Source organism: Hippocampus bargibanti, linkage group LG11, assembly GCF_051943395.1.
Source record: "Hippocampus bargibanti isolate YZ-2025 linkage group LG11, ASM5194339v1, whole genome shotgun sequence".
In the NCBI taxonomy this organism is placed as follows: Eukaryota; Metazoa; Chordata; class Actinopteri; order Syngnathiformes; family Syngnathidae; genus Hippocampus; species Hippocampus bargibanti.
In genome coordinates, this window is record NC_142744.1 from 9,179,784 (window position 1) to 9,203,614 (window position 23,831).

The following is a 23,831-nucleotide window of genomic DNA, read 5'->3' on the forward strand; positions in this document are numbered from 1 at the left end:
GTACTCTTTGCAAGCATGAGGCTGAGTACTCACAAATTTTTTTCGATGTTTTTTGTTGACGGAATCTATATATCGGTCGATCTGTCTATCGGTCTATCTGTCTGTCTGTCTAGCTATCTAGCTAGCTACTGTATCTATCTGTCTCGCTCACTAGCTAGCTACTGTCTCTCTCTGTCTCTCTCTCTCTCTCTCTCTCTCTCTCTCTCTCTCTCTCTCTCTCTCTCTCTCTCTCTCTCTCTCTCTCTCTCTCTCTCTCTCTCTCTCTCTCTCTCTCTCTCTCTCTCTCTCTACCTAGCTAGCTACTCTATCTATTTATCTCTCTATCTCTCTCTCTAGCTAGCTACTGTATTTGTCTGTCTATTATTATTATTATTATTATTATGTTGTGAGCTCTTCTGTAAACGCGTGGGAATGGCGCCCAAACGCTGTCTGACACAGTCTGTCTGCCTGAGTTTTTCATTTGTAAAATAATGTAAATAATTATAAAATAATCATTTTTAATTGTCTTAGATTATGTGGCACTAAGTTGCCTTTCGATGCATAGACCTGTTTTACTGATGGATGTTTGCACTACACGTTTGGTCAGATCTTGTGAAGTTGTCATATTCAATGCGTCGAAGACGCAAAGTAAAGTCAAACATTCACAGCAAAGAATCCCTTTGTGTTTACCGGCAGCCACCGCGGCAGGTCTATGATGACCGGCAAAAGCCAGACCAGCAACGTGACCAACAAGAATGACCCGCGCTCGCTCAACTCCCGCCTCTTCATCGGCAACCTCAACACGGCGGTGGTGAGCAAGGCCGACATCGAGGCCATCTTCGCCAAGTACGGCAAGATCGTGGGATGCTCCGTGCACAAAGGCTACGCCTTCGTCCAGTATGCCAGCGAGAGGAATGCCCGAGTGGCCGTGGCGGGCGAGAACAACAGGGTCATTGCAGGACAATCGTTGGGTAACGTTGATCTCAACTGTTTTTTCCATCATTCATGAAAAGTGCCCTTTAACTCATTAACTGCCAGATCATGTGCAAAAATGTGTCCACTCCAGTGTCCAGCTGGGTTTTTGTCATTTTCACTCAAATTGCTGGACCCATGGGATATTGAGTTTTAGGACTACATAAACATTCAATTCGGAGTAAGAAACCATAGACTTTCATCAGAAAAAGTTAATTCCCAAGTTAAATGGGTCTGGAGTTATCTGAGCTTGAAATGGAGGCGGCTATACAAAATACAATACATGCATATTGATTTATATAGCGCTTTGACAACAGCTGAAGCTGTAACAAAGCCCCAATATAAACAAAAGGCAAATGCCGCACCCTTGTGGAAGGGAAAACATTGCTAGAGGTCTGACCAGCGCTTTATTGGCACCTCCCGCAAGAAAAACCAAAACCTGAACAAATTTGGGAATGGCGCTCCATGTCACACTTTTCAATTCCCTAATAAAAATTCAGGAATGGCAGTGAATGAGTTAATTAAAACAACTTCATTCGAGCAGCATTATTCTGGACCAGCTGGAGATGCTCAATGGAGATTTAGCTCACTCCATAGTAGAGCGGATGACGAAAATCCAGCCAGGAAGCTACGAAGGCATGAATTACATGCTGAAAATGAGTATTAAAAAAAGGTATGGTTAAACCATTTATAACTAGTAGATCTCCACCGAGGCAATTCTTAATCATTATAAAAAAAAACTGGACACTTGTAAATATGGGTTGTTGCAATATATCTAAATGCATTTCTTGATTCTGCACTATGTACAGTCTTGTTTATAGAACGTTTTTTGCACATCTACATTTGCACAGTATACAGTTGACATTTTTATTTTGTTATGCTTAGAATATCTTGTTTTCTATCCTTTCACTCCCACCCCAACCCCATCCCTCTTCAATTGCTGCTGTGGACTGCAAATTTCCCCATTGCGGGACGAATAAAGGTATTCTGATTCTGATTCTGATATGGCGATCAATGCAGTTCAATTCCAGTCCTATAGATGGCAGTAGTGTGCATGATAAAGTGAGTGTCAATTGAAAACAACCCCCTAATCTGAAATTGTGTCCCAAATGACTGTCAGTTCCTTCACTTGGCCCCAATTCAATATGCACCTTTACAGTCTGTACCGAAATGCAGTACCTGACCGAGTCTAATTTTTTGGGGTCAGTTTTGCTTCATATGGATTTCTACTGCCTTATTACAATATTTGGATGTTAAATCTTATCCCTATAGTAATACAACCACTGACTTGACCGCCAATTTATTGCTGTTTTAATTATATCAGAGGTTTTTGGTGCCAGGGCAGCCACGGCCTAATTTTAAACCTTGCAACAGGAAGGAATGGTCGATGAACAATTATTTCCAAAACATAAAACTTTTGAAAGAAAGCTTCCGCATATTTCAGGATTCATGCTTTTATTGATTTATTCTTTGCGCTTTTTTTTGTTCACAGCCTCAATTGGATCTTGAATGCATTGCTAATCATGACAAACTGAGAGCTTACACAGACGTAATCATGACAAAATGCAGAACTCAACATGAGAGCAAAAGACAGGGCGGGGCCTGCGCACGTCAGCGCTTCCGGTGGAACTCCCACTTCAATCCTCTCGATATTACTTATTGATTTTTTTCAGCGGTTCGTACATAGTCCTCAGCCGTGCTCTCGGTGAATATAAATGGTTTCGCTGCAGCGAGTGGTGTCCTCTTAATTGGGATAAGTGTACTGTGTGTGTGTGTGTGTGTGTGTGTGTGTGTGTGTGTGTGTGTGTGTGTGTGTGTGTGTGTGTGTGTGTGTGTGTGTGTGTGTGTGTGTGTGTGTGTGTGTGTGTGTGTGTGTGTGTGTGTGTGTGTATGTGTGTGTGTGTGTGTGTGTGTGTGCGTGCGCTTCGTGCGTGTTCCACACGGATGTTCCATTTCTACTTTTGTTCAATGGTTATTATGTTTTTCCTATTTGCAATCACCGGTAACCTCCGGGTCATCCTTGATGACTTCCCGATGACTTTTTAATGTGAATTGTTGATTCAGATGGTATTCAACCTTCTGGAACAGCTGAACTTTAATTGGGGTTAATCAGCAGCACCTTAATCATGGCGGTGTGAGCTGAGGCCTTTTGACCTTGTATTTGCATGTGAGTGGTTAATTGTGAAGAGGGTGTGCGCACCACCATTCTCTCGTGCTTAATTTTATTTACCCCTGACAAAATGTTACATCAAAATACAGTCAATGGGATTGAATTGGCCTGATGATAGATCACAGTAAAGGGTGTGAAACACTGCCATACTTTACCTGGATTCCGTTTAAAGCAGTCGTTTCACTGCAGACTTTTTGTCTCCATTGTACTTAAGTTGTTCAGGTGCCATCTCACTGCTGAGTTACCCTTGAACACACAAAATTGATCCCCTCCCCCCAGAAGAACTGGTGACTTCTTCTTGTTCGTCTTCTCTGAAAGGTTAGAAGCTGTGTGCTGTTAAAGCAACTGAGCATATGATTTTTTAATTAAGCTTTTTAGGCTCCACTGTCACACAATTATTCACCCCACTGTCTTTTTTGCCCCCACTGCCGCCACCCCCCCCCCCCCCCCACGAAAGATCATTATTAACTTGTCCCGGCAAAGTAAAAGAAGATAATGAAAGAGTCAAATATCTCTCTGTCAAGAGTGAAATGAAGGACAAACGGCACACTAAAGGCACACTTTGGAATTCACAATTGCCTTTTCTTCATTGTACATATTGACCAAATTTGACAACTTTTACCCATCAACCCGCTAGCTTTCCTCCATCTCTTCTTTGTCCTTTCTTCCCTCCCTTCGATTCACCTCCTTCCTTCTCAGAACACATAGTTAGAAAAAATGTAACTCCCCCTTATCCACCCACCCTGTATATAAACTAGTTTCGACTAGTTTTAGGAATTCATCGGATGTATGAGTATTGCACTGCAGGTGTGAATGGGTCACCCCTCTCAAGATGAACTTGTGCACCTTCTGTTTTAAACATGAAGTTCTTTTTAGGATGCACCGGAGGGGCGCTGTCGAGGGGTCGACCAGGTCACATCTAAATCAGGGCTGAGATTTTTCTGTTATATATATATATATATATATATATATATATATATATATATATATATATATATATATATATATTGTGGTCACTTATGCCCGCCTTAATGTTCAATCAGTTGGGTGGCGACTGATGACTCATGAATGGAGATTGGAATGTGTTTTAGCATTATCTCTGCTAAAATACGATTACGTGACTCTCCTACTCGATGAGGGGGGTCTTGTACTGTGTAATTGTCCTGCAGTGCCTCCTTGTGGATACATTACTCTATTGCAGTTTGCTTTGGATGGCGCTCCAATGTTTGCATTTTTAATCACAGTACTTTAGGATTGGATTTGCCTTAATTAGTCTCGCAGTGCATACATTTACATTTCACATTTACAAACACCTTTTCACACTTTTTAACTAGCAATTATTTGTTTTATTTTTTATTTATTCTTTATTTTTTTACATCATTACAATACGCTAAAACAAGTACACTGACACAATGCATTTACCGAATTTTATGTTATTATTATAAGTCTGTGTAAGCTCTCAGTCGTACAGGAGTGGTCCATCGATGAAAAGGTTTCTTGAGCCGTCATTTTTACTTCTTTGATGCGAAACGTCCGACACCTTCAAAGAAGTACAGATGACGGCTGAAGGAACATTTTCATCGATGGTTGTTAATATATATATTTAAATGTCTTCATATATTTTTCATTTGTGGTAAATATTTTACGTAATATAGGTTAATGGAATGTTCTAAATTGTGAGTGTGAATAGTTGTTCGTCTTTGGCTGCGTCCTCCGACCTCATCATTTTCTGTTGTACGACGCCACTTCCGGCCGGTATTTTAGTTAACCTTTGCATACTTTTTTTGTTAACAGAAGGTCAGAACTAAACTTTTAATGTATGTGACGTACAAATCAATGTCCTGATTTTTTTTCCCTGACAGAATCAGTCCCTTTGTGAACACTAGATGGCGCTACTATGAAACACTTGAGGAGATTGGCTTTTTAGCAGGGTGCTTGGAGTTGCAGATCCATCTGATAGGAACGAGATGCATAACATTCCAAAGTTCCAGGCAACAGCTGTCGAACTGGTTAAGTCTAATAAGTCTGCCCAGTCTAAATTCAATTAGAAGTGATGAGACAGAAGAAAGACAGACCAAATGAGTGTCATTCCATTTCAAAGATGAAAGCATTCACTTTCAGTGAGTGTAAGTAAGTCAGACAGGTTTCTTCTCTCTGACTTCAAGGGCAACATCGAGAAAGATGCATGAATTTTACAATGTCTAAGTTCAAAGGGACTACTTTCTTTTCAGAATCATCTTTATTGCCAAGTATGTAGAACACCAAGGAATTTGTTTCCGGTAGAACACCCTGCACTAGTATCATCATCAAAAAAATTGCAAAGAGACACTATACACTTCTATTTGGGTTACTGTTTAAAGAGTTAATGGTTTGGGGGAAGAAGCTTTTTAAATGTCTGCTGGATTTGGTGCACATAGATCGGTAGCGCCTGCCTGAGGGGAGTAGCTGGAAAAGTTGGTGGGCAGGGTGCGGAGGGTCCAATAGGATTTTCCGCGCCCTTGTTTGGATTATTGCAGTCCTCGAGAGTGGGTATGAGGGTGCCAATGATTTTTTTTCCGCCATCCTAACTGTCCATTGAAGTCGGATTTTGTGCATTTTTGTGGCGGCCCCGAACCAAACGGTGATGGAAGAACACAGGATGGATTTGATGACAGCCGTGTAGAAATGTTGTAGCACCTCCTGTGGCAGGCCCTGGTTCTTTAGCAGCCTCAGGAAGTACATCCTTGGTTGGGCCTTTCGCAGGATGGCGTTGGTGTTGACGTCCCACTTCATGTCCTGAGGGACTGTGATTCCCAGGAACTTGAAGGTCTCAACGGTTGACACGAGGCAGTTGGATAGTGTCATGAGTGCCAATCCTCAAATTGCGGCCTGCCTAAAATACAGGATATATGTCCCACCTGTTTTTTGAATTTGGTCACATGACCTATGCACGATGAACCTATGGCTACTGTGACATCAATTTGTGGGTCACTTTTGGGTGCAATTTGCTGGCCCTTTCCTTTACGCGGAAGGGCCAGGAACAGTCACATTTGTTCGGTAAACTGCAGTTTGATTGGTAATTCTTCACAGAGGATAAAGAATACGTTCTTGTGAGTATAGTTACAGTGTATAAGCATTGAGTTTTAATGCAAATGCACCATTCTTGAAGGCCAAAAAAATACATAATAACAATTTAGGATCCCTTATTTTGTGCAACTAAAACCTGATGGGCAGGACTCACACCAGCCGGTTTACTAAGAGTGTATTTCGGGGCAAGCACCCCCCGCCACACTCATTCACCCCCCGGGATGTTTTGACAAATGGTACGGTCGGAAGCTGCTCGGCTGGGAGTCTGGTGCTGGGAGCGCACACACACACACACACACACACACACACACACACACACACACACACACACACACACAACACACACACACACACACACACACACACACACACACACACACACACACACAGAGTCACACACAGGCTGTCTGTTTTTGGGGAGAAGGAGAGGGAAGAAGAAGAGGTAAAGTCGAGCGTCTCTTCCCGTCTTTTGTGTGCATTCCCGACATGTACAAAGGCAGGCGCCGCCACATTCCGAGATGTGAGTATATATACTCCACAAAATGAGATCCATGTACGATGGGGGGAGGGGAAAGTTGATTTAATGTGGTAGTTTTTCTCGGACAGTTTCCTTGATGTCATTGCCAAGTAAATTAGACGCGCTCGATTGGTTCATGTACAACGACCGATGTGTTTAAATGCTCAAGAAATGTTGATGTCATTATATCCCAAGAAGGGCAACGTGGCATATCGAGTCAAAAAGATGAGTTTGTACAGTTTTGCTTGAGATCATGGTAGCCTTTTTTTATTAACTGTCCTTGAGATCAAACATGGGTCAAATTAATTCAATTAATATTTGATATGTCATGAGAGCAAAAAAAAAATTACGTTTTTTATTTATTTTTTTTTTTCATTCCCTAAAGGACAACCGACGTCTCCAGACAAGTTGTATCCATAATTTGTAAAATGGCTTCAAATGCCTTCTACTGAGCGTATTTTAATAAGATTCCACCGCATATAGCTATATTTTACGTTTTAAGACTTGCGCTGAATATTCAGGAAGTCTTGTTTTTGAGTTGGTGACAAGTCCGTACGTGACGTCACTAAAGGAACGCCCCTGACCGAAAAAAAGACACATTGTAGCAGTCCTTCCATCACGTCAATGTATTTTGCTGTACTTGTTTGGTCTGAAAACCTCGTGTTGCACCCAATAGCCGCCAGAAGAGGGCGACCAAGCTCCATGGAAGGAATTTATCAGCCTGTGGAAACGGGCTGATTCATTCCTTACACGGAGCTCTGCGGCCATCTTCTGCGTTTTCTGTGACACCACATGTCAGTCTTGAGCCTTTAAAACGACCCAGAAAACCCTCTTTAATGTATATATGCTTTCCTCTTCAGAAGTATTTGAATCATATTCATAACTGGATGTGTAACAAGAAAGCATATTCTCTGAATCTGAAGCCATTGTTTTGATTCTCCAGCAATGCAAGATGTCGTCACAAACTGGGGGCGGGACTTTCTGAAAATGCCCAATTCGCAGCTCAATTTTTTTGCAGATTTTGGACACTTTAAGTCATTTTTATTGGTGTTTTGCATTTGAATAAAAATATCATACTGCATGTTTTGGATATTTTAGATGCTATAAAACGTTTTTCTGGTGTCAGTTAAGAAACAAAAAAGTGACGTCGGTTGTCCTTTAAGAACACATTAACACCTTTTAGTTGTAACCGTAACTGAAATTATTCATAGTACTCTTTTATATTTATTATTATTTTATTACATTACAGTATATTTATTTCTTTTTAATTTTGATGTTTTCATTTCATCTTGTGTTAATCATTCATTCCAAAACCTATGACAATTTTACTTTACAACAACAAAAAAAAGATCACTTCAAGGGTCATACTAAAGCCATTTCAAAGTGATCATTCTTATTTGTTAGACATCCTCAAGTAACCAAATCAACTTTATAATTTAATTAAAATAAAACAATCATTCATCCTTTTAACTTGGAAATGTGACAAATTTTATTAAAAATATAGTATTCAAAAAATTATTTGGCAGAAGGCAAGGTGCACCTTCCGGCAAATATTTTTTTTTGTTCGCCATTTCTGTCATTTTACTAAAATTTGAGCGCAGATTTTTGGAGGCGTTAAAAGAAAACTTCGGCGGTTACTCATTAAATGGAAACAAAGATGTACGTATCGTGTGCCGTGTATGCGCCTTGTGATTGCTCAGTGAGGAGTGGGCTTGCATAAGATGCCTCTCGGGTGGGATGTGCAACAATTATGAACCTGTAATCATATCCGTTTGGGGAGGCTACGCCAGAGCATTTGCTATTCATTGTGTGGTTGAAAAAATATGAACAAATAACACCAACTCACTAACACTAGTTGCAAACATGGTGAATTGCTTTTTGGCTAGCCACCAAATTTAATAGCGGAAGTCTGAATTTTAGATAACCAAACACTCAGAAGTTTGGATTATTACAAGACCTACGCAAGTATTTTCTTCAACGTAAGTCACTGTAAGTCAGTTCAGAAAAGCCAATGATTGCCCTAAACTAATGTAATGCAAACGTTGGCTAACGACCAAAATCAGTGGAAAAGAAAGACACCGTTGTAAAGTAGTATCAAAACCCAGAAACCAATCTCAAACCTCGTGAGGTACTTCTACAAAACTTGAAGTAGCTAGCATAGCTCACAGGTACTACAAATTGCCCATAAAGTATGAATGTGTGCCTGTTTATTCAATTGTAATATTGATGAATAATATTTTCAACATTATGGTTTTTAAGAGACTTTTTGAGGTAGAGGGGTGTTCACAAAGTGGCCTTCACAAAAAGATGGCTGAATTTTCATCCTCAAAATAGATGTCATGTAAACAGCAACTCTGCATCTGCATGTTGTGTCCTGGGAATTTGCTTTGCTCGATTAAACGGCCAGCGAAGAATGAGTTTTCATGGAAAATATTGCCTCGTCAGCCAGCCTTTACCCAAATGGATCAGTAAATCCCACCGTGTGGCGCTGTGCTTATGATGTATTAATCCCTTTAAATTCCCATACTTGGGCGTATCTCGTAAAAAAATAATCACATTAGGAGTTCAGGAGGAAATTTACAGGCTGCCAAAAAGTGGCCATTTTCCTCACGTGTGCTGGAGAACAAAGAAAGTTTCCAAAGACATTTGTTATTACTCATTTTGCTAGCCTTGGTTTCATTTTAGCGGTAGCCTTTCCGAGAAAGGCACTATAACCTGTGGCAAATGTGACATACTGTAGAAGGATGGAACAGAGAATCTGGTATTTTTTTTAAATAATACATCGTTCAGATGTTCAATCAAATATAAAAAAAAAAATCAATCAAAATAACAAAAACTAACGTCCTCTAAATTATTGATTCATTCTCTGTGGCCTGATACTAAATCACCCACGGACCAGTACCGGCACCGCGGGCCATGGGTTGGGGTACTTTAAAGTTTAGCTTGACTGGCAATTTCTTTAACTGGGTGTGTAAGATGCAGCCAGTTTCTTGGTTCACTTTTTAACTCATTCACTGCCAGATGATGTGCAAAAATGTGTCCGAGTGCTCGGGTTTTTGTCATTTTCACTCAAATTGCAAGACCCACAGAATATTAAGTTTTAGGACTACATAAATATTGAATACAGTGTTAGAAAGCTTAGACTCTCTTCTTTCATCAGAAAAAAAGAGTTAAATCCTAAATTATATGGGTCTGGAGTTATCTGAGCTTGAAGTCGGGGCGGCTACACAAAATACAATACATTGATTTATTTATATAGCACTTTAACAACAGCTGAAACTGTAACAAAGCGCTAACATGGACAAGAGGCAAATGCTGCCCCCTATTGTAAGGGAAAAACATTGCCAGAGTTGTGACCAGCGCTTTATCGGCACCCCCCGCAAGAAAAAAACAAAACCCAAACAAATTCGGGAATGGCGCTCCACGTCACAATTTTCAATTCCCGAATAAATTTGGGAATGGTAGCGAATAAATTAATCTGTTCTCCATTTTGTAAACAGACTACCTCGTTGGAAGTATCCGCTTATTCATGCTGTCTTTCCAAGGAAAACATACTCTTGGTCACAATAAAAATAAATAAGTAAATAAAATAAGCGGAAGAGTCGACGTTGCGTGTGCCCTTGAGACAATATCGGGGATTATTGAAGCCCGGCCTGTCAGATTTACACAGCGCTGAGAACACGGCAGAGATTGAAATCTCGAAAGCGCTGCGGAGATGCTTCTTCGAAAGGCCATTTGTATTTTGGCGCAGGTGCTCTGCGTGATCGCTCCATCAGATCCACTGCGCTCACTCACTCCCAAGATCGCCCGACGCTGACTTTGTCCTGCCTTTGCCAGACAAAAGATTATTTTTCGGGATTAACGTCATGTCATCTCTCTGTCATGTTGGGACATACATCACTTCCCCGTCCACACCCTGGGAGGGGGGTAATCTCATCGCTAGCTTGTCAAGCTAGCTTCAATCCATGGATGCTCTAGTAATCTTTTGCGATGGCTGCCTGCCGCTTGCATTCGACCCCGGCCTCTCCTCTGCTCTCCCTTTTGTCTATGATGAAAAAAAAAATTGACATTCATATGACTTCTGATCATATGCGCCGACTTTTTGAAGTGATCTCCTCAACTATCGTTCCGATTTAGAGCCGCGGGCTATTTAACCCTCTCCACTGCAGGTTGGCTTCTCAGCAGCCTTTGATCAGCTCCCGTGTCCCCTCTGTGCTTTCACTCCTCCAGACAATCTATTCCGGACTCTGGGGTTCTTTAAAAAAAAATAGAAATAGTATCGATATAACCGGGACTATCGATATATCCGATATCGATATATCCGAGACTTTACTGTATATATATATATATATATATATATATATATATATATATATATATATATATATATATATATGTGTATATATATATATATATATATATATATATTTTTTTTAACCATGGCCCAAAATGAAACCTGAGCCATGGTTTAATGAGAGGAATCACCCCACTACATAAGACTTCTGCAAAGATGAAGGCGGCTGTAATAAAGCCATGCCCTATTTATTTATTTATTTAGTAATAATGTGTTTATTTATGTAATTATTTATGTATGTATTTATTCATTTATATATCAGAATCAGAATCATCTTTATTTCCAAGTATGTGGAACACACAAGGAAATTGTTTCCGGTAGAACACGCTACACTAGTATCGTCGTCAAAAAAACTGCTAAGTGGCACTATACAGTTCCATTTTGGCTACTGTTGAAAGAGTTCAAAGAGTTAATGTCTTGGGGGAAAAAGCTGTTTAAATGTCTGCTGGATTTGGTGCGCATGGATCGGTAGCGCCTGCCTGAGGGGGACTAGCTGGAAAAGGTGGTGGGCAGGATGCGGAGGGTCCAGTAGGATTTTCCGCGCCCTAGTTTGGATTTTTGCAGTGTGCAAGTCCTCGAGAGTGGGTAGGGCGGTGCCAATGATTTTTTCGGATTTTGTCCATTTTTGTGGCGGCCCCGAACCAAACGGTGATGGAAGAACACAGGATGGATTCGATGACAGCCGTGTAGAAATGTTGCAGCACCTCCTGTGGCAGGCCATGCTTCTTTAGCAGCCTCACGAAGTACATTCTCTGTTGGACCTTTTTCAGGATAGAGTTAGTGTTGACCTCCTACTTCATGTCCTGGGAGACTGTGATTCCCAGGAACTTGAAGGCAGTTGGATAGTGTGAGGGGTAGCTGTGGTGATGGATGTTTCCTGAAGTCCACGATCATCTCTACTGTCTTGCGCGTGTTCAGCTCCAGGTTGTGACGGCTGCACCAGAGCTCCAGCTGCTCCACTTGTTGTCGGTACGCAGACTCGTCACCGTCTTTGATGAGACCGATGACCGTGGTGTCGTCTGCGAACTTTATGAATTTGACAGCTGGGTGCAGTCGTTCGTGTAGAGAGAGAATATTTAGGTATTTATATTTTATTTATTTAATTTTAGTTATATTTATGTACTTATTAATTAATTTATTTGTACATTTATTTATTTTGGATTTCTTTGTATGTTTATTTTTTGTGCATTTACTGTATTTATTTATTTGTTTATGTATTCATTTACTATTTATTTATTCATTTATTAATTGATTTATTTTATTTTGGGCCGCATTCTAAGAGTTCTCTAAACATTTTCTTAATAAATCTGACCATCCTGACTTTAATGAGGTTTTCTCAAGTGCAGAGCATTTTAGCGATTATTAATTGAAGTGTGTCATCTTGTGTTCACCGTCTCTCGCCCCCAAAAAGTTTGAAATATGTGTTGCATCCCATGATTAAATCCTCACTTTGATAATTGCGTCCTAGCAAATTTTAAACCTGATCTTACATTTACATCACATCGTGGAGGGGAACTTTTCCTTCATTCAGCTAAACAAGTGAACAACATTCTGATGCCCTTACGGTAAATTAAATGTTACTGCATTCACAATATACAGGTAACATCCGACTTACGACCGAGTTCCATTCCGACCAAACGGTTGTAAGTCAAAATTGTCGTAAGTTGAAATCCATTAAAAATGTTGAATAGAGACTCGGAGGCTATAAGACAGTTGATTGCTGTGCGAGAGTGAGATTCTAGCTGCGTGGCCAAAATTGTCCTACGTGTTGCCGGCCTGTTAGCGCGTTGCGGTGCCAGGCATAGAATTAAAAAAAATTAAAAAAGGGTCTGGAGGTCATGGTCTTAAGTACGGGTGGTCGTAAGTCGAGCTGGTCGTAAGTCGGATGTTACCTGTAGTAACAATTGTAATAGTGCAAAGCAATAAATAACACGAACAATAACAATAATAACTTAAAGGACAACCAATGTCTCCGGACAAGTTGTGTCCATAATTTGTAAAATGGCTTCAAATGATTTCTACTGAGCGTATTTTAATAAGATTCCACCGCATATAGCTATATTTTACATTTTAAGACTCGTGCTGAATATTCAGGAAGTCTTGTTTTTGAGTTGGTGACGGGTCCGTACGTGACGTCACTAAAGGAAAGGCCCTGACCAAAAAAAGACGCATTGTAGCGGTCCAAACAAGTACAGCAAAATACATTGACGTGATGTCAATGTATTTTGCTGTACTTGTTTGGTCTGGGGACCTCATGTTGCACCCAAAAGCTGCCAGAAGAGGGCGTCCAAGCTCCACATAAGGGATTTATCAGTATGTGGAAACGGAGGTGGCCAAAGGAGGTCGCCATTTTGTGCCTCTTTTTCGGTGAGACATTTCCCCTCAATGTTGCCTCATAATGGCACAGAGTAAATTCTTTAATCGATTGCATGCTTTCCTCTTCAGAACTATTTGAATTATATTCATAACTGGAGGTGTAACAAGAAAGCATATTCTCCGAATCTGAAACCATGGTTTTGATTCTCCAGTAATGCAAAACGTCTTGGTGTGACGTCATGAACTGGGGGCGGGACTTTCTGAAAATGCCCAATTTGCAGCTCAATTTTTTTTGCAGATTTTGGACACTAAGTTATTTTTATTGGTGTTTTGCATTTGAATAAAAATATCATACTGCGTGTTTTGGGTATTTTAGATGCTATAAAACGTTTTTCTGATGTCAGTTAATAAACAAAAAAGTGACGTTGGTTGTCCTTTAAATAATAACTCTAAAGTATAATAACTCAATGTTGTTCACGCGTCAATGTCCATAATCACAATATGACCAACATTCTTCAACACAAAAGAAACATGTAACGCTCACTTTATCAGTTCTTTACGTATATAAGGCGCAGCGGATTATAAGGGGCATGATCAGAAAAAAAATGGAAGGCTTTTGGGTGTGCCTTATAGTGTGGAAAATGCGCTACTTTTGACGTGTGTGAGTGTGTGCGCTTGTGTTTATTTTGCTACCTTTTGGAGGCTTAAAGTGATTGAAAGTGCAACGCCGTCTGTGACCTTGACCAAGGGTAGGCGGATTACAAATTTGTTCCAACGGGTGGTGACTATATTAAATGACTGCAGCTAACAGTGCTTACGCTACTGTAGACACGCAGTTACGTAACTTAAGATGTGTTGTTGTACTTGAGTTTTTAATCATCTCAAACTTTTGGATATTCTCTCTTTTTATGCTCTTTTTTTCCCCTTGACTCGTGCTTATTGTTCGATAATACCAGTCCATGGAGGAAAATTAGCATGGCAAACCCCGTGATGGAGTGAACAATATGCAATATGAATAAGATGAGCAAAAATTTGCAATGCTTCAACGCTATTAAAGTGAACCCATTATATTGCAACGAACCGTTGTTTTCTAGCCGTTGGTGCAGTATATCTGTCTGCACTCGTGCTGTGCCAGGCCTACGTTGACTTAATACAGGGGGGACAAAGTCATTTTTTTTGCCGCAGCCCGCATTGTAGTTACGGTTTCCTCTCGAGGGCCGTCATGAATTTGGGGAAACCATGAGAATGCTTCATCTCTTTCACATATTACATACAGAGCGCACAATGAATTAATGAACAACTAGTTTTCTAATCTGAAAGATTAATGACGGTTATTGTGGTTTACATCCACAAATATGAAGTTTTGGTGAGGATTTTAGCAAGCATCATGGCACTTGCCGTGCTTGATTTGCTTTCGCGGGCCGAATAAAATGAGGTAGTGGGCCAGATTTGGCCCCCGGGCCTTCACTTTGACACCTGTGACTTGCACTTTACTTAATTTAATTATCTATCTAGCTATTTAGCTAGCTATCTACTGTAGCTGGTGATATCATGACTCATTATTCATATTTCTTTAGCTGATTAGTTATCTCTCTAGCTATCTAGCTAGCGACAGTATCTAGCTACTGATGTCATGACTCATTATTCTGAATATTTTAGCTGTCACCTGATTAGTTATCTAGCTATCTAGCTGGCTAGCTAGTTAGCTAGCTAGTGATATGACTCATTATTCTGAATTTTTTAGCTGTCACCTGATTGTCTACTATATCTGTCTGTGTGTCTGTCTTTCTATTTATTTATTTATGCCCCCTCTCAAAGCCGGAATTTCGGGGCCACTATAACATGGCACCTCTGTCCTCCTTCCACTAATCCCTCCACTTTTACCGGACGAACACGGCAACAAGCACACAATTTCGGGCCATTTTTACCCACGTAATGAATGTAATTAATCAGTTGGTTCGACGCGAGGTGTTGCATTTCGGTGTGATTTTTACGACATGAGCCGTGGGGGTGGGGGTGAACCACAGGCGTTTGTTACATGAGCAATTTTTCATGTCTTTCTGCGGTCTAATTACAAGGATGCAGCTGTCCCGGTGCACCCGAGAGCCACCGATGCGTGGCCACCTTCTTCCCCGTCGTCCTTTTCTCCTCTTCCTCCGACTGCTTTAGGTTATCAGAAATATGTGAAGCAGAGTTTTTGCTGGAGGAAAAAAAACACGGTGGCTACACAGCATATTGTTCCATATAAGAGGGATGAGAGATGCTTATGTTGCTTAACCTCCGGTCAAACCACAAAAAAATGGTGGTAGAAATTCTTCCCAAAACTGTTGATAAACATTTTATTGTGTTTTGCATGTCAAAATGTGACAGCAATGTTTTTTTTTCTCAAAAACTTAGTCTTGAAAATTCACATTATTTAACTCATTCACTGCCATTCGCAATTTTTTTGGGGAATTGAAAAGCAAGACGCGGCCATTCCCGAATTTGTTTGGGACGTTGGTTTTTCTTGCGGGGACGCCGATAAAACGCTAGTCAGACTTCTGGCAATGTTTTTTCCTCCCACGAAGGGGCAGCATTTGCTTATTGTACAGCCGCCCCCATTTAAAGCTCATATATCTATAGATTTCTTGCGCTAAATTCAATGTTTATGCAGTCGCAAAACTCAATATTCTGTGGGTCCTGCAATCTGATTGAAAATGACAAAAACCCTGGCACTGGAGTGGACACATTTTTGCATATCGTCTGGCAGTGAATGAGTTAATGAGCAATTTGGCTCAAATTTGACGGTTGAATTATCCACTTATCTCGCTAGCTTTGTCCACAATTGCAATGCTTTTGCTTTACATTTTTTTTTTATTATTATTACCAAATGTACACTTATAGAAGTGTGATTTTAGAAGAATAGTATCCAAAAAGATTTGCTGCAGCTTTCTTTTTTTTAGAACTATAACATAATACACACACGTTTAAATAAAGTAGTCCTTGTATTACATGGTTGACAAAATATTTTGTATTTTATATTTTGTGTCAAGCCTTTAACACAAAATACGTCAACCTCAAGTTGCTTCCGGTGAACCTTGATCATCGTTTGAGCTTTGTCGATGGTCGTTCGTGTCCAGTCCTCTAATTCGACTTGCCTCAGCTTTGTGCAAACCCCCGCTGTCAAAATTGTTGTCTCTTTATCCATGGTGACGCAGCCCATCTGCTGAGCAATTTGTCACAAACAGATCTTGTTTCCAGAAACTTACAGTAGCACAGACACTGTGAATATACCGTGAATTGGAAAAGTGCAAATAAATGACCAAAATGCATCCTCAACTTTTGCCAAAATTGAGTCACGGCCCAAACTAAATTGTTGCCTGGTGGCAATTTTCCTGTGCTGCTGTTCCAAGGGAAATAATGCAATATGTTGACACGAACTGCCAAGTGTAACGTGGTGAATGCCGATAACGTCCTGTCTGTCCAAATGATATTGGAAGCTAAAGGACAACCGACACCATTTTTTGTTTCCTAACTGACATCAGAAAAACGTTGTATAGCATCCAAAATACGAGGAAAGCATAAATGTTTGCAATCGATTAGAGTCCTCCCATATCAATTCGCGCCGTCAATGACAGCAATGTAGTGTCCCAGAAAATGCAAAAGATGGTTTGTTGGATTGATAAATGAATAAATAAATTGATTGATAAATGAATAAATAAATAGCTCTGTTGGAAATGGGCTGATTTGTCTGCTGGGAATTTCTGTCAGCGAATATCAAATATTTGTCTTGGTGGTGTATTTGTGTTTTCCTTGTAATTTTGCCATCAACACGGATCAACACAAAGTTTTCAGACCAAACAAAGTACCGCAAATTGTATTGTGTGTTGCTTTCTCGGTCAAGGGCGTTCAAATGTGACATCACATAGGGGATCGTCATCAACTTGAAAACAAGACATCCTGAATATTCAGCGTGAGTCTTAAAACGTAAAATATAGCTATATGCGGTGGAATATGTGTGAAATACGCTGAGTAGAAGTCATTTGAAGTGATTTTACAAATTATGGACACAACTTGTCCTCTAAATTGAGAAGGAAAAAAAAAGCATTGTGACCCGCCATTTTTGTTGCAGATGAGCGCAGTGGATTTCGGCTAAAGAACTCCCTCTTGGTGGATTGCTGAGCCTGTCAATATTTTTCTCATGACAACTTTTTCCACAGGTGTCAGCAGTGATGACTCATCCGTCAAACGAGCGTCTCGGCTTGTTGCGTCAGGCTGTCGGCCATTTGTTTGCGTCGTCATGTGCGACCTTGAGCGGTGCACACTGGGGGCGGATTGAGTACAAACCAGGACATTTTTTTGGAGCGCGTCGAAGGAGCTGTCAATCATAACAAGGAGACTGCGTTGTGTGCAAATTCATCTGCTAATGCATCAGTGGGACTCATTTGTAGGCATGAAACGCTTTACTGGTAAACCGTGCTGAAAGTTTGAAATGGTTGGTTCATTTGTCCCTTTCAAATTATAATTATTGAGTTTGGTAATCGGCTTTTTTGACTTCTCACATCATGTACGTGCTGAAACCGCAAACAAATAAATTAAGAAGCAAAATATAGGAGAAGGCGCTACTTGCTCCCTACGTTTATAAAAAGCCGTTACGTTGCTCTTCAAATTTCTTCTTTTGATGAGATGAAAACGTGACCAAGATAAATCACTTCAAAACTTTCTTCCACCATTAACTCAGCCACCAAAACGGCATTTAATTTTTTTTTCTTTCAATTGTATTTTTAATAACATTTTCACACTGATTCGATGTGGCGAACCCTGAAGGATAAGGCCAAAAGGAAAAGAAGAAATAAAATTTTTATTGTTTTCCAAATTCTTTATTTTTTTTATTTAGTTACATTTTTATTATTTTCCAAATTCTTTATGTATTTATTTATTTATTTATATTTGTTTATATTTTATTTTTGTGTATTTCTTGGGATCTGGTACTGCTATTTTTAGACATTATTGTCATATTTATAGCAGTGATGTCAAACATAATTTTTAAGTAAAATTTTATTTTTGTATTATCCACTAGAGGGCTCATTGTTTTGATCAGAGTAGAAGACATAGTTTTGAAGAAAATCAGCAGTCTCAATCCGTCACTGAAACAGACCCAACACATAGTACACATGGTATCACATGGTAACACATGGTATCAACGCGCCAATTTTTCTTTATATCAAAACAACGTAAAGACATGATTTTTGATTAATTATAGCAGAATACGGTACAATGTCTTCCAATATTCATGCCATGTTGTGACCGTTGGACTGTGCTTTGTCGACTCAGATATCAACATGGCAGGAGAGCCTAAACCATACCGACCAAAAATGGCCACCAAGAGACCACTGTCATCCCTCTACAGGTTGCACCTTTACTCTAACTCTTTTGTCCATCCAACCATCCAATCCATCCAGCTAGCTATCAAGCTATCTATCCGGCTAGCTATCAAGCTATCTATCTGGATAGCTACCAAGGTATCTATCTGGCTAGCTATCATGCTATCTATCAAGATATCCATCCATCCATCCATCATTCTTTGCTCAGCTAATTAAAATCTTATTGCCAATATCTGTAGTTAAGCAGCTTGCTCGCAACGTATGTTTCTGTCAATCTGATGCCGAGCTTACTTGGCTATCTATTGATCTATCCATCTGGCTAGTTATCTATCAAGCAAGATAGCTAACAAGCTATATATCTATCTATGCTAAGCTGATTTGAATCTAACTGCCAATATCTGGAGCTAAGCAGCTAGCTAGCAACATATATTTCTGTCAATCTGAAGACCTAGACAATTTGACTTTCTATCGAATCACCTGGCTATAGAGCTAGCTAGGTTACTATCTGTCATGGTTATCCTCACAAAGGCCACGAGGGTTCCCGGAGCCTATCCCAGCCGTCGGGGAGTAGACGGGGGCCATAGTTAGCAGGCCTGTCCAGACAATTTGCTATCATTAAATAGAAAATACAAAAACTATTCTTTGGAGATATGATTGCTCGGGGTTATATCACAAGATAGTTGTGTTGCTCTTATTTCGACAGAGCCTGATGGTTGTGACACATTATTGAGACAATGCATACTTTTTGCATGCACGCTACACATGCACGCTAAGTTTTTTTTTTTTAATCCACATTGTCAAGAATGCATTAATTATTTGCCTCAATGTTTATTTATTTGCTATATATTATCTATCTAGCTGGCTAACTATCTGTTAGCTATCTATCTAGCTTGCTATCTATTAGCTGGCCAGCTAGCTATTAGCTATCTATCTAGCTAGCTATCTAACTTATCCAGTGACTGTAAAGTGACCTTAAGAGTTTTGAAATGCACTTATAAATGAAATGTATTATTGTTATTATTGGCTTTCTACTAGCTAGCTACGTCTGTGTAAGCTCTCAGTCGTACAGGAGTGGTCCATCGATGAGTAGGTTTCTTCAGCCGTCATCTGTACAAAAGTGAAGGTTTCGGACGTTTCGCCTCCTATCCAAGAGGCTTCGTCAGCGAACTAAAGTCTGACTGGTCGTATGGGGCCGATACGACCAGTCAGACTTTAGTTCGCTGACGAAGCCTCTTGGATAGGAGGCGAAACGTCCGAAACCTTCACTTTTGTACAGATGACGGCTGAAGAAACCTTCTCATCGATACTAGCTAGCTAGCTTTCTATCTATTTAAGTTACTTCTGGGTTGATTGAAAGCTGGCACGTGTGGCTGCCGTTGCTCACCCACTGCAAATCTTATCCTGTGACTGTAAAGTGACGATGAGAGTTTTGAAAGGCGCTTATAAATCAAATGTATTATTATTATTATTATTATTATTATTATTTTGTTGTTATTGTTATTCTTATTATTATAAATGATCTGTCAATCAAATGGGCTTTTGGAACTGCTTTATTAATCAGTCTCATTTCTGGGATGTCTAACTTTCTAAATTTGGACTTGTTTTTGCAGTGGCTATGAGTTTGACTACGACTACTGCAGAGACGAATTCTATAGCAGGTATGTTGATTATAAAAAAAGGCGGGGCTTTGAGGCACCGTACGTGATTCATTTGTTATATAACCAAACATGTAAGTCAAGTAATCTTTTTCCATGTTAATATCAGAGCTGCCCCAATTCTTTTTCAGCTCATTATAGCGGCAATTATATTTGCTATATTTGTGTCTATGTGTGTTGCTGCACTGTTTATGTTCCATCCGTTTTTTAGGCAGTTATTCCTTTGCAACATAAGTGCTATTTAGTATTATCAGATGGGGGAGAGGGTAGGTTGCATTTTATTCTGTTGGAAAAGGTCAGGTTGAGTTTAAAGGTACTGAATAAATCCAGATTTTTGGCTTTCCATCTCCCCCTACATCAATAATTTATCAGGCTCTGTGAGGACTATATAAAAGAAGATTTCCGCCGACAACGGCTGTGATATTTTCTCTGATATTTGTCATCTTTTTTTCCCGGATGCAGTTGAGTTTCCTCATTAAAATTAGCATCCGAGGCAAAGCGAGCATATTAGCATGTAGACATAATGAATGTCATATCGGGAGCTTTTTATTCCTTCTTAATGGCGCTTTTACCCGAGCGACGACTCTCAGATTGTCCCCCGACTGCCTCATTCGTGTTCATTCATCTTCCTTTTTGACGTTTTCATTGCTTTGTTTACTTCCTATGCTTTGAATTACGAACAAATGCTCGCGTGATGACTTGGGTCATTATCTGTATTTCAGGCGGAGATGGCAGAGTTACTTTTTTGATGGCTTTTGACTTGCCTTAAAAATTTGAATTGCCCATAGGAGTCTAAGACTCAAGATCTGAATGTTGATTAATTATTAGATCAACATTCATTATTTTTTTAATCACCTTGTTGTCATAAGGGTGTTGATTTTTCAATCTTGCTACAATACCACAATACAATAAATATTGATTTATATAGGGCTTCAACAACAGCTGAAGCTGTAACAAAGCGCTTAACATGGCCAACTATCACACACCAAAAAATAAAGCAGTCATAAAGATAGTAGAAAGTGTAGTATTTAACTACATGATGGATATTGAAATCTTATTTGTTCAAATTGTATGATTTCATAAATTGTGCGAATATTGATCATTTCAATTCCACTTGAATTGTGTCCTCAGATTGTTTGAGTACCACGGTCGCGCGTTGCCTCCCGCCCGCGCCGTCATCCCGATCAAACGCTCTCGGCTCGTCGTGCCATCCGCCCCGCGCAGGAACAAGTCCTCTTTCGCTGTCCGGGCCTGCTCTTCTTCATCCTCTTCTTGCTCCTCCTCTTCCTACCGGGTTGTCAACGTCCCGTCTTCTGTCACAGGGCCCAAATGTATATATATATATATTTTTTCGTTTTTCTTCTCTTACTGTACAGATACTGTGTGTCTGTTTTTGGATAAAACCGCCAAATTTTGTATACCACCAAAACTTTCAGTTGCTTTGCTTTCATTGTGTTTCAAAAATATTTTTTGAATAAAGTCAAATGTGTTTTTTTTATGCTTTCCCTACATCACCGATTTTCGCTAATCCTGCTATTTCGCTGCAATGCACAGTGAAGACGGAGCAATTGCTGAGTATCAAAAAGGAACTGTCGCAGATCAAGACTAAGATTGATTCCTTGCTGGGGAGGCTGGACAAATTTGAGAGACAGCATGGTAGGCCCACCCCTCCCCCCCCCAAAAAAAGCTACACTATACACTGCTTACAGTAACTTTGCTCTTTGGCTACTTTGGTGTTTTGGTGCTATCTCCTTTGCAAGAGATGGCGAGTGAATGTCACCACGTCGACCAGGCTGATCACTCCAGCGGAGAGGACCTGAAGGTGGGGGGCGAGGCCGAGGCGGGGGAAATGACAGACGGCGGGGACGATTACTTTGAGGATGAGGGCGCCGGTGACATGGTGAGATTCCAGACTCGTGACATCTGATGCCTGCAATGTCTAATAATGATACTGCTCACTTGTGATTGATGGTATAATTTCAGTTTTGCATATACAGTAAAGTCTCGTTATATCGCTATCGGATATATCGATAGTCCCGGTTATATCGATACTATTTCTATGCACGCACGGAGAAAATTACATGCAAACATGGTCGGATATATCGATAGTCCCGGTTATATCGATATTTTTTCGGACTCCCTTGAATATCGATATAACGAGACTTTACTGTAGTATAAAATCATCCATAAAGAAAACTTTAATTGTATAGAAAATGTTTGAAATGTAGTTTAAACATTGTTTTGGTTACCTAGGAGAGATGTTGTCAGTTGCCAACTACCTGTTGGCACCTTGCCGCCGTCATTTTGGGGTTATTTGTTACATCTGCAAAAAAATACTGTAAAAAAATTATGTAAATGTACTGTAAATGGCGTCGTAATTACAACAAAATGTGTAAGAGTTTAAAAAGTGTGACATCAATTCCTGATTTTTCCTATTTGTTATCAAAGAATGATTAGTATTCTTATTAATTCTTGTTTTTTGTTCTTTTGTAATTGCAGAGAGAGAACCACACATCAGATATTGACAACTAAGCAAGATCAGGATTAAAAGGACAACAAGGTGTTTATTCATGTACTCACACACACACACACACACACGTTGGTTTTATTTTAGCCTTCTTTTTCCACCAAGCTCACATAACAAGAAAAAAAGAACATTGTTTTGACTGGAGCCTCCATGATGTGATTCCAGTGAAGTGAAGGGAAGTCTCCGTTGCACAAAGATTACAGAAGTTAACCAGCTAAACCTCCGCCAGAAATACTGTTGGAAATAAAATATCAACAACAAAGGGAATTCTATTTTCCCCATATTCGTCTCATAAACAAACACTGACACTCCCAATGTGTTTTTATGCCAGTTTTGAGTGAAATGAGAAATCAGCAATGCTAACCTGTATATGCTGTGTACTTCAGCCACTGTGTCCGTATTGTCTACAATTATGTTGTACAGCAAATGTATGTTGAAAATATGAATGTAAGAGGAAACCAGCTTTGCTTTACTTGTACAGTCATCTAATTTCTTTCAGTCACAGTCTCTGTCTTGTTGTGGCCCCTCATTACATTCTGTCAAAGGAAAGACACATATTTTTTTACTATCAGCATGTAATAACAAAAAAATACTATCATGAAACATTTGTATTGTTTTGGTTGTATAGATGTTTTCGAATAAAACAGTTCCTCCCATATAAGTCGCATATATTCATGGTGCATTTACTGCCTCATTTGAGGTTTTTTTTTTTTAAAAAGGCTTCATTTTTCGTCCAAAAGTACACATAAGCTATTTAAAATAACCGTTGTATTTTTTAAATAAATGCTAAATAGGATGTTACTGAATTGGGGAAGTCTTGAGCATAAAAAAAGCATCGGCGTTCCTTGGTTCCAAGTTCGCTGTCACAAATGCTCTAAATGCGCATGCGTCGTTTTGGGTAGACGCAGCATT

General features: G+C 39.8%; 1 protein-coding gene across 2 annotated transcripts in view; it reads left to right on the forward strand.

Annotated features, from left to right (window-relative positions):
* The window catches only part of LOC148891430 (RNA-binding Raly-like protein), a 39,235-nt gene extending 15,656 nt beyond the window's left edge, over nucleotides 1-23,579 (forward strand). Inside the window, exons 3-10 of one of the 2 annotated variants that reach the window (XM_089008741.1) lie at nucleotides 676-950; nucleotides 18,688-18,763; nucleotides 20,348-20,395; nucleotides 21,524-21,723; nucleotides 21,947-22,048; nucleotides 22,153-22,292; nucleotides 22,892-22,952; nucleotides 23,085-23,579. In XM_089008741.1, the coding sequence (XP_088864867.1) occupies nucleotides 692-950; nucleotides 18,688-18,763; nucleotides 20,348-20,395; nucleotides 21,524-21,723; nucleotides 21,947-22,048; nucleotides 22,153-22,292; nucleotides 22,892-22,924 (858 nt within the window). In that variant the 5' untranslated portion in view covers nucleotides 676-691 and the 3' untranslated portion in view covers nucleotides 22,925-22,952; nucleotides 23,085-23,579. Of the gene's footprint in view, nucleotides 1-675; nucleotides 951-18,687; nucleotides 18,764-20,347; nucleotides 20,396-21,523; nucleotides 21,724-21,946; nucleotides 22,049-22,152; nucleotides 22,293-22,891 lie in introns of both variants that reach the window. The other variant, XM_089008740.1, reaches the window with a different exon arrangement.
* Nucleotides 23,580-23,831: the final 252 nt, after the last annotated feature.